Source organism: Leptidea sinapis, chromosome 20 (genome assembly GCF_905404315.1).
Source record: "Leptidea sinapis chromosome 20, ilLepSina1.1, whole genome shotgun sequence".
In the NCBI taxonomy this organism is placed as follows: domain Eukaryota; kingdom Metazoa; phylum Arthropoda; class Insecta; order Lepidoptera; family Pieridae; genus Leptidea; species Leptidea sinapis.
The window spans coordinates 5,429,893-5,441,103 of NC_066284.1; the positions used below are offsets into that span (position 1 = coordinate 5,429,893).

Genomic DNA, 11,211 nt, shown 5'->3' on the forward strand with positions numbered 1-11,211 from the left:
GTGTATCAATTACCTCATCTCGTCCCTTCTTGTCATAAAAAAAGCTAAACTAGACTTAATATAATAAACAGTAGCAATAATTAGACTTACTAGTCTAACGCGCGCGTTACTACGCGTCAGCTGAGAAGAATGCACAAGAACTTCAATGACGAAAATGAATGATAATTTTACAATAATCCGCATCATGACTGTTGCTATAGTGATAAGATTTGCACCTGTCTCAATTTAAACAATTATTGAATAAGACGACTAGGAAATTTTTGTCAAATTTGCCTCACTAGTTACTACCAGTTATCTCCAACGATTTATATTTTGTGAATGGAACTTCAAGGCTAAAACAGTTGGTAACTCATACATGCGGGCAGCGGTCGCGTCGCGATAAAATTAGTTTAATATAATATAAGTTGATATAAAAAACTGTGAAAATGGATTGGTATATAAGTGATGATGGTGAGGAGGCTTTTTATGTTTTTAATTGACCTAAGTCTTAACTTAAATTAAGAGAATACTTACAGACGTTAATTTCAATGTATCTGTTTTAATAACTTATTGTATCCTATAGCTTCTTGGGTCTGCTGGAAGAGATCGCTTCAAGCGATAAGACGGCCCAATTTTTGACTTTTTTACACCTTTGACTGTAATTAGCTTAAGATCTTTTTTATAAATTTTTATTTTTAAGTCTGTATGGTTTATCTATCTAATTTTCTTTATTGATTACTTTGTCTATATATCTAATTATAACTTATATCTTTATCTTAGATAATATGTATGTCTAGATAGAGCCTTTTGCTGCTAGACAACCGAAGAAAACAGGCCTGTTTTATTACTTTATTGTGCGTGACAAGCTACGTCTTATCACTCGCGATTTGTATGTCACTTTGTGTTTGTATGCGTGCATTGCTCTAAATAGAGGTTAACTGCCAACCTCAACCTTTTTCAACGTTTTCACAGCTGTCACCGTCTATCTAGACGTTTAATGATCTAAGATCTTCTCTTATTAATTAAAGGGTTAATGTTGAAAAACACGCATTCAAAACTTATATAATTTATACGCCTAGATAGAGTCTCTTGCTGTTAGACAACCGATAAAAACAGGCCAGGAATATTAGTACAGTGTGCGTGTCAAGCTACGTCTTAAACTCGCGATTTGTATGTCACTTTGTGTTAGTGTGCGTGAATTGCTCAAAGTAGAGGTTAGTTCTATAGTCTATTTTTTCGACGTTTTCACAGCTGTCATAGTGAATCGAGACGTATTAATGATCTAAGATTAAAAAATATATAAATTGACCTGAATATGTACATTTTGTTCTATAGAAGAAACCACACAAATATTAAACCATTAAACAGTTCACGAGCATGACGCATGGACCAGCCATCCCCTCCTTCGCCATATTTTAGGGAAGGCAACGAACCGCCCCACGTCGCCGCTACTCATAATTGAAAGCTCGATTTCATAATTTATTTATATTTTTTTTAAATATTATGGTGATCCTGTACGTAGGGAATATGGGCAGAGTAATAAATATGTTGTGAACGGTCCTACTAATTGTGTACAGTAAAACACACGTCCTGAAGTTGATAAAAACATGATAACTATCGCGGAACAAATCATATACACACAGGCGAAGCTAATTAATGTAAAGTGTAATAGTAATAATGTCCGTGATGTTTTCATATTTTGATTGTTACTAAAATGGAGATTGTTTCTATTCTATCAACTAAGTAAAGCTAGCCTTGAGGTTGCATTGGAAGTCATCGAGTTATATATCGTTCAAACAATATGAATCAAAGCTGGTACACTTATGTAATCGAACACAGATTATATTTTTTTGTTATGTATTTTGTTAAAAGTTGCCACAAGACGGCCTTGGAGCAGCAATTTATTAGAAGAATTACCCAAGGTGAGATATTGGTCTGTTGAAGTAATTTAAAATTATAAAATAAATAAAAAAACATTGCGTGCGTATAAAGTACACATGTCAGAAGTGAAACCTGCATGGTGCATGAAACTCTAAACTGCATATGAATTCCTGGTACGTGTTGCTAGGATGACACATGATTTCAACCGCTATGAAAGACATTCCTACCACCACTAATATATATAATAATATGTTCTCCTGGTGTCTATGTAGTAATACGTCGTGCGCTTGGAGTCAGAATATATTAAGGTATACTCGCGCCATACTTAAGACAATCTCTTCTTTATCTATGATCGCCTGGTACCAAAACATTGTATAATGCTTTCTATCTCATTATCTCCCATGTTATATTATGAATTGATGTTACTGCTCTTTTTACTGTCCGCTTTTGCGTTTCATCGACTTTCAAATCACAACGATTATAAAGAAGTTTTCACTTCAATAGTATGCATATTTCTGTCTCATTCTTTAACGGCTTCATCCTACACATTTTTGTATTTGTGTCTCTTATCTGTCGTTTTTTCCGTTGCATCCGATTTGAAATCACAACGATTCTAAAGAAGTTTCACTTCAAAAATACATTACTCATTAAATAACTAATTTAAAGACATTTAATTTACTTGGAAAGTTCTAACATAACGATATTAGTATTCAATTTAAACAACAATGATTAGATATTATGCGTAGCATACGTATAAATTAATAATTGCTAGTTCATTCAACTGAGGTTTATTGAACTCTGCAAGAGATATATTGTGACAGAACTTATAGTTACCGATTTATGTTATTATTTCTTGGACATCTGAAGAATCAAAATTCTATTGAGATGATAAGTTTTTCAAAGACCAAAATGTCTCTTTACCTCTGATATTGCGGGTGTCTATAGGCTGATTGTTTTTACTTATACTCTAATATGAAGAAAGCTTAAATGTCCCAAAGACCTAGTTTACCTGTTGGAGGCTTCTTTGCACAGTATGCCGGCTAGATTATGGGAACCACAATAGCGCCTATTTCTGCCATGAAGCAGTAATGTGTAAGCATTATTGTGTTTCAGTCTGAAGGGCTCTGTAGCTAGTGAAATTACTGGGCCAATGAGACTTAACATCTTATGTCTCAAGGTGACGAGCGCAACTGTAGTACCGCTCAGAATTTTTGGGGTTTTTTCAAGAATCCTGAGCGGCACTGCATTGTAATGGGCAGGGCGCATCAATTTCCATCAGTTGAATGTCCTGCTCGTCTCGTCCCATATTTTCATAAAGATTATAATTATAAAAGTCCTTTAAGTAATTTTGTATCTCACTACTCCACTTCCAAATACCCACTTATATAAATAATGGAAGGCATAATTAAAACTTATTAAGTTCGTATAATTGCAGGCAAGTATAGAATAGAGCCTCTCACTCCAGCTACATTTCCAGGAGCATTACAGGTAAGTATTCTGCTAGCACTAAGAGCATTAGTTGACATAAATACCGGGAAACACTTTGAAATACCGGGAATACCTATCATTTTGTTCTTATTTATTTAAATGGATTAGAAAGGTGTAATGTATTTTATGTAAGGTATTATCTAAATAACTCTTTAATAAAACAGGTTAGGATGACCTTAAAATGAACTTTTAAAGAATTAAAACGCGTGTAACAAATTCAGGGGGACATGCTCTGCTAGTGCTCCGTAAAGCTCACGAAACGTTCGGTTAAGTAAAATATTAATAAAAATGTAATATTTACGCAAAATATAATGTGAAAATACAGTTACAATTACACGCGTTTTAATACTTTTAAAAGTGTTTTTATTAAATGTGTAAAACTTGAGTTAATCAAAGAAAAATGCTCATATGACCTTTAAATGCTTTTATGGGACAGAAAGAGATACGAGATTTCTTATGCAACACCAGATGAATTACGTGTTGGCGACCGTTGACAAAGTTGAATGTATGTCAGATCGACTATGCCGGTGAGGCGATACGCTGCATGCGTAACTTTACGACCATAACTTGATAGAGTGGAGCTATATTTGTTTACATTAATAATATTTGATTTAATCTGCCTTTTCTAATAATAGTACTTCCATTATTCTTAAAACAAATCTGAATAAATATTAAAGTGAAATTTTTTATAGGCGGACAGATCAATTTGTAGGCATCAATTTGTAGGTAGTGAATGATACTGAGCTGTCACGCTTGGCTATGTACCGGTTGAGAAAGCGAATCAGAGCAAAATTCACCAGAGCTGTCTATTCACAATACCATAATAATTAATTTATTGTGTTATTAATTTATGAATAAAACCATTATGAATAAATTCAAATATCGTATTATTAAATCGAAATTCAATAAGTTTTAAATTTTATTGTGTGACACGTATAAAACCGTCTTCATATAATTTCTGTTTTACCAAATTTTATAAAATAACCATATATGTATAGTTTAGAATTTAGATGTTTTGTTACCCACCAGATGTCCCGGGACAACTCAATTTTTATTTATGTGAGTGTGACGTCTGCCCTCAATTGTACCAGTAAGATCTGTGTCCTAGCATCCTAGTGCAAACTACGCTACCTATAATATTTAAAATTCGAATATTTTTATTCAAAGGAGGATATAAAATCACCAATTAAACATCAAAACGACCCCCCATTCGGAAATGTATGCCTCATACCAAAATAAAACAAAGGCAACAAACACCGTAGACTTCTTTTAAATATTGTTACAAATAAATTTATAATTTAAATACGCTGAAGGCGGTCACTACGTTTCAGTTGGTGATATTATTATAAAACATATATTATGTTATAGTAACCTTTACCACATAAACGTTTTTAACAATTCTTTGGAGTGTCGCAACATTTGTCTTGAACATTTTATGGGACCATGTTGTAAATACATATACATCGCCTTATAAGTCTTCCTAACTCGACTTAACCGAGTAGTTTGTAGTACTTCGTATTTGTCAAATTTGACGGCATTGATCAACTCTACAATTTATCAACATCTAGGAATTTGCTAAACCAATAATATGTGTCCTACATGTCCTGTCCTATAGCTTTACAAAAAAGCTCTTTGCGGATAAGAACGATAATGGTGAGTAGTTGCTATAAGTAATTTAGTTTGTTTGTTTTTACAACATGTATTTGTAAAAAATCCTCCCTTTTGTATAAGTATAATATTATATTAAAGCTTAATAAAGATAATACGGATCTTGCACTGTTTAAACATTGCAAGGTTATAAATGTATTCGATACAGTTAAGTTCGGCGTATTGTCAGAATTAATTTAATCAAAATTCCTTCAAGAAATCCAAAGATTTTAGACAAGATCTTAGACAAATTACTGGAGCAAACATGACGTTTAAATTACCTAGATATTCAAAAATATATGATACTACGTCATTACTCAATACTTAAACGAGACTCCCATATAGATTCAAAAATTATATACCGTAAATAAAAATAAATATAAGTGATTGTTAAAAAAATACTTTTTTAGAGGTAAATTTATTTGCTGCCAGCCAAAAAGAGAACTAATATGTAATTGCTAACATTTAGTCGATTATTGTTTTTTATTTACTTTTTAATAATTAATAAATTACTTTGCTTACAATAAGATCTATGTTTTCTTTTCACATATTAATGTAATTTTATTTTAAGCGACTACACTCACAGACTAGTTTCTTAAAGTTTAAGTGTGTGTTTTTATATTTTAGCCATAAACTACCTACATTATATTTTAATAAATATTTTAAAAAGTTATAATTTAAATGTGGTTTTCTAAATTTTATATATAAAGAAACTTCAAGCCAAATAATCGCACATCAGTGAGGTATGTAGTAACATCAACAATATTGACATAAAATATCAAATTCTCGGAATATTCTGCCTCTAAGCCTTTGTGAATGTTCACTTTGAATCACGTTTCAAGTAATACTGTATACAGACAAACTATGAACCAGAAACCGAGTTCGATAACAACATAAGCTAGCTTTGTAAATTATAGCATCTGTATTTGCTATCAAATCGACCGTAGTATCTCTTCATATACGTCAATAAACCGTGTAAACATTTAGCATAGTTGAGTATCAAGTATTGTACAAATTTAGTCTAATGTAAATAGCAATAATGTAATTTGATAAATTGATTTAATCTTGGGGAAATATCTGTATGTCTATATCAACTTAAATATATTTCAAATTATTTTTTATTTATTTAAAGTTACACAGTTTCAGTAAGTTACGAGAGATAATGATATGGTATCAAGAACCCGTTTTGGTAAATTTATTGGAAAATCAATCAGTCCTCCACAGTGCGGTTTTATTTCTTCCACGTACTAGAAAGCTGTGGAATGAGCTTCCTTGTGGGGTGTTTCCGGGACGATACGACATGTTTATCTTCAAGCGGGCTAAAAGCGCGTACACCTTACTTTTTTTTTATGGAATAGGAGGACAAACGAGCGTACGGGTCACCTGTTGTTAAGTGATCACCGGATTGATTAAGTTGTTGATCATTACTTAAAGACCGGCAACGCTCCTGTGATTCCTCTGGTGGTAGAGAATGGTGGCGTGGTGAGAATGAATAGCCAGAAACTGTCATAACCATAATGTTAACACCACGAACAAACATAAGCTTGTAATGCCTACTACACGGCTAAGTCGAATTAGTCTTTTGTGTGGCGTTGTATATGCTTTAACAACAAGCTCCCAGATAATGTTTAAAACAAATGTGTTACGAAATTCAAAAGAATTGTTAAGAATCGTTTGTATGGTAAAGGTTACTATAACATAAATGACTTTCGTTATGATACCACTGATTGGGAATTGAGCGACAGGCTATTAAATAATAAATTTATTGTACGATTGTTTGTTGTAACCGTACTTTTATATATAAAAAAGAAGCCTGCTGAGTTTGTTGCGCCCGTTATTCTCAGGTCTGAGGCATACCTTTTGGAATGGATGGTAGTTTTTGACTTTCAATAAGTGATTTTATATCCAATTTTGAATGCAAAAGATTTAAATTTGAATTTATAAAGAATCCAATAAACGTACATAATGAAGTCGAAAACTCAAATAACGGAGATATGTTGCGGCTCGATTCATTATTAAGTACCTAATAAGAAATATGAGAAAGCTGTTATGAATACACCTTCCGCAGAATTTAAGTAAGAAAAGTAATTGCAAAAAATTTTTTACGAATAGGTAAACAACACAATTAATTTGCAGGTCATCAAAGAATCATTCTGTCAAGATGAGTACGTGAGTATTGGATGCGAAATAAACAAGAATCCAAAAGCGGCTGACGAGCTGTTGCAGCTATGCGCTGATGCGGCCCTGGACGGTGCCTCGTTAGTAGCTGTTGCCACGGAGACTGGGGAAGTTGTTGGTGTTGCCTTTAACAAAGTTCAAGTGAGTTGAGTTTTATGAAATGAAATCTTCTTTTAGCGTGGTACGCATATTTTAGATGAGATAAAATGTCTGGACTCGTGACACCGTTACGAGACGCAGCTATAGTGTGTGCATTATATGCATGTACATACAGCTATAGGCCGACCGTTTATCTGAGTCCTCGCCTGCGGGGTACAGGGGCGCGGGGGTACGACGACAAAGGGGACTGAGACAGGTGCGGGCGGCGGGCGAATTTTTGTAATCGCTCATTTCGTGTATATCTAAGCGCCCCGCCGCCCGCACCTGTCTCAGTCCCCTTTGTCGTCATACCCCCGCGCCCCTATACCCCGCAGGCGAGGACTCAGATAAACGGTCGGCCTATAAGCGCGAACGCGTCTAGTTAAATAAAATGTAGATATATTATTATAATATATTATTTGAATCAATTTTTATTACTTCCAATTGTAGTTTCCAAGAACCTATAGTTCCTATTTTAGATTGTTATAATCTAAACGATAATAATGATGATACAAGAGTTGTCAAAATTGTTAAAAATGATTCATAAAAGAATATTAAATGTATTATAAAAGTTTCTAACAATTAATAAAATACAATTCATAAATAAAAAACCAAGACGTGAAAGACAAACTCACGTTTACATTCTCAATATTGGTTAGGATTAAGATTTTATTTTTAATTGACGCAGGAGACTTATTAAAATATATCCTATATGTATATAAGGACAAAGCATTTTTCGACAGCAAATTGTTTATCATGGTATTTATAATAATAGTCCATAATTATGCCACAGAGATACTGGTTACACCGAGAAAATCGCAAACCTAAACGTCTTCACAATAAATGTAAAAAAATGTATACAGAAAATGCGTATAAGTGTTGGGACAGCTTGCGAGGTCACTGAATGGCTCAAGCGGAAGATCAGCGCTGGACATGCATATTATGTGTGTATGCCGAGCTTGTGCATATTTGCGGCTGATGTTTTATTTATTTTACGCTAGTCTTATTATATTATGTTTATGTTTCTAGGGGATGAGAGTGGACCTCATGACACAGGGAATCCTAGTCTAGGCCAGAATACTTGTAAAATTAAAGTTACTTGCTTGTTACCAATGTATAATTAATATGGTACTCCAATGGTACCCCAATGTATCGTTTAATTTTAAGTATTATTATATTTTGTGCTAAGTGGTTTTTATTATTATAATTATGGAGTAGAGTATAACGCAGCCTAGCGAAATTCTCTAATAAAAAAGCGATTTACTCGATTGTATGAAACGTGCAGTCATTGACAGATTGACAGATGACGGATATAATTTTTGTAAGCTTGCAATTTGTACTAACAAATATGGATATAATCTATTATGTGTGTATCCACATAAATGATTAATCCACAGTAAATGATTATATTATTATTATATAATCTTGTAAAAAACAGGCGTAGCTGAAATCCACTACGTTTTAAGGAACTGTTCGCTTTTAAACTTGCCCGTATTATACTTCGTCGCCAATAACCATACTGTAATAACTACTATTTTAAACTTATGTCAAATCAATGCATGATTCATACTAAATTTCTTTTTTTACTTGGGAAGTTCCGTTTCTTTATACGTAGTATTTACATCCTTTTTGATAACGTTTGCTTATGACATAGAGATTCATTAGCCAATTTTACTATATTCGTTTTTAATTCTTTTAAGCCCAATTCTGTTATAATAACAACTAAATAACTACAGGTCAAGACATCAGGATCTACAGAGAAGACCTTTTTTCAAATATTTGCAGAAGAGCGTTGCAAAGAAGATTCTTCGAAATCACTCATAAAGTTTATGGACGATGTTGATGGCAGAGTTAACTTATTTGAAAAGTAAGTGGATTAAATACTGAAAATACTGAATTATATAGTTCCTTTTAATCAATGAAATACATAATTGACGACCTAAGCCCAGTCTACAGACTGAGCTAGCGATCCCGGTTTCGAATCCCGGTAGGTGCAAACATTTATATGATGAACATGAATGTTTGTTTCCGAGCCATGGAATTTCAATTGTATGTATGTACCCATAGTACAGGCTATGCCTAGATTAGGGCAATATAATTTGTGTAAAGACGTGTCAGTATTATTATTATTATTAGTATAATAATTATTTTATTCTACCTGTCAATATTTAATTTTTGAGACATAATGATGAAAATATTTCGTTTAATGTCTTATTTAAATTAATTTGAAGGAAATGTTACATGATTTCATTAAATTAATTATATACAGCTTTGAGGATTTCTGAATGTTTTTGATAAGAATACTTAAAATATTAATGGACATGCGTGAACATTTGTGAAAAGACAAGTGCTTGTAGTTCTCTGCCTATTGATATTAATTCGTGTATGTTGCTATTCGAAAATAATTTGGGACTCAGTTTATAAATCTCTTGTACTCAAACTTAAAGTAAAAAACACTCTGTAGGGATCAAACGTGGGCTGTGCACCCAGCATTGCCCACGTTTGATCACTATGGCTGGTTGTTTTATTTACGACTACGTGTTCGTTGAATTATTTATTTCTCGTTGCGCCCTGTGCCTTATCATAAAATAACATAACAACGCCAATATAATAATGCTTCATTTTATTCACAGATACGACATCGACTGCCTTTTAGAAATCATGTTTCTGGCGACGCTTCAAACCCATAGAGGAAATCGTATCGGAAGATATTTATGTGAAGAGTCTATAAAAGCCGCAAAGAGACATAAAAATGGACCAGTCGCTCCCATTGCAGTAGAAGATATGGGACCCAAATATTCTATGCTAAAAGCACGTAAACCATTAACAACATACCCAAAAATATGTTCAGCTATTTGGACGTCTCCATACTCGCAGAAAATTGGGAAGACTTTAAATTTTAAAGTCCATATGACTGTGCCGCTTTCGGAATTTATGCATGATGGAAAATCTTATTCAGAGCGGATAGGTGCACCCGTATTTTGTCAAATAGCAGCTATTCCTCTGTGATATGCACCTAAGCCTCCACTAACTAAAAGATACAAGTTAATATGAATAAATGCTGGATATAAACTTGTTTTACTATGCATTATTTTATTTCCTGAAGTAAATATTACAATGTAATATTCTTTGTGAGAATACCAGCTTGGTTATACTACAGATGCAAATTATTATCACCAAATCATGAAAACAGAAAAAACGATGAAATGTTTAATAATGATGTTATGATTACAAATACTCTTAGAATATATATTGAATTTACGACAGGAAATAAATACTCGTACACGTGTATATCTTTAGATACTTTCACAGCATCATGTCATACTGCCTGTTATTGTGGTCTAATGCTGCAGACTTTCAATGCATCTTTATGCTACACATAAAAGCGAAGTGCCGAAAACTAGTCTTCATAAAATAAGTAATTAAATTGTAGCTATATGCATACGTTTATACAATATTCTACCGAATATCCAAAAAATATCAATTCATAGACTAAAACATTACAATTAAATATAAATTGAGATAAAAGCCTATTTATTACAGTTCACTAATGATAAGGCTGCTTGGCAGTGAAATAGATTGCTCATAATCAAATTTCATAGAAGACCTTTAATGTTAATCATTTATATTAAGTCTCTGTTAGCATAATATATAATCACAAAAAATATTTGTACACTAAGTTTCTTGAGGCTTTTTCTTAACTGAGTGTCGGTAGTAAAGCTAAGAGATAATATTTTAAATGCTAAATTAACTATGATAAATTAAGCATTGAAGCCCAACGATTCAAATTGATTACATTGATCGTAATGAACAATGAAATTTTGAGTTTGAATTTATATTCACAAATTGGATTAAGAGTTTTGTGTTCGATTCATTCAGCTATGCATAGCTAATCGTACA

At 32.9% G+C, this 11,211-nt stretch overlaps 1 protein-coding gene across 1 annotated transcript; it reads left to right on the top strand.

The window, feature by feature from the left end:
- Positions 1-292: 292 nt before the first annotated feature.
- LOC126970331 (uncharacterized) lies at positions 293-10,392 on the top strand. Its single transcript, XM_050816186.1, has 5 exons — positions 293-450; positions 3,296-3,348; positions 7,132-7,314; positions 9,048-9,178; positions 9,945-10,392. Exons 1-5 carry the CDS (start codon positions 426-428, stop codon positions 10,318-10,320), a joined length of 768 nt encoding a protein of 255 aa, XP_050672143.1. The 5' UTR covers positions 293-425; the 3' UTR covers positions 10,321-10,392.
- The last annotated feature ends 819 nt before the right edge of the window (positions 10,393-11,211 follow it).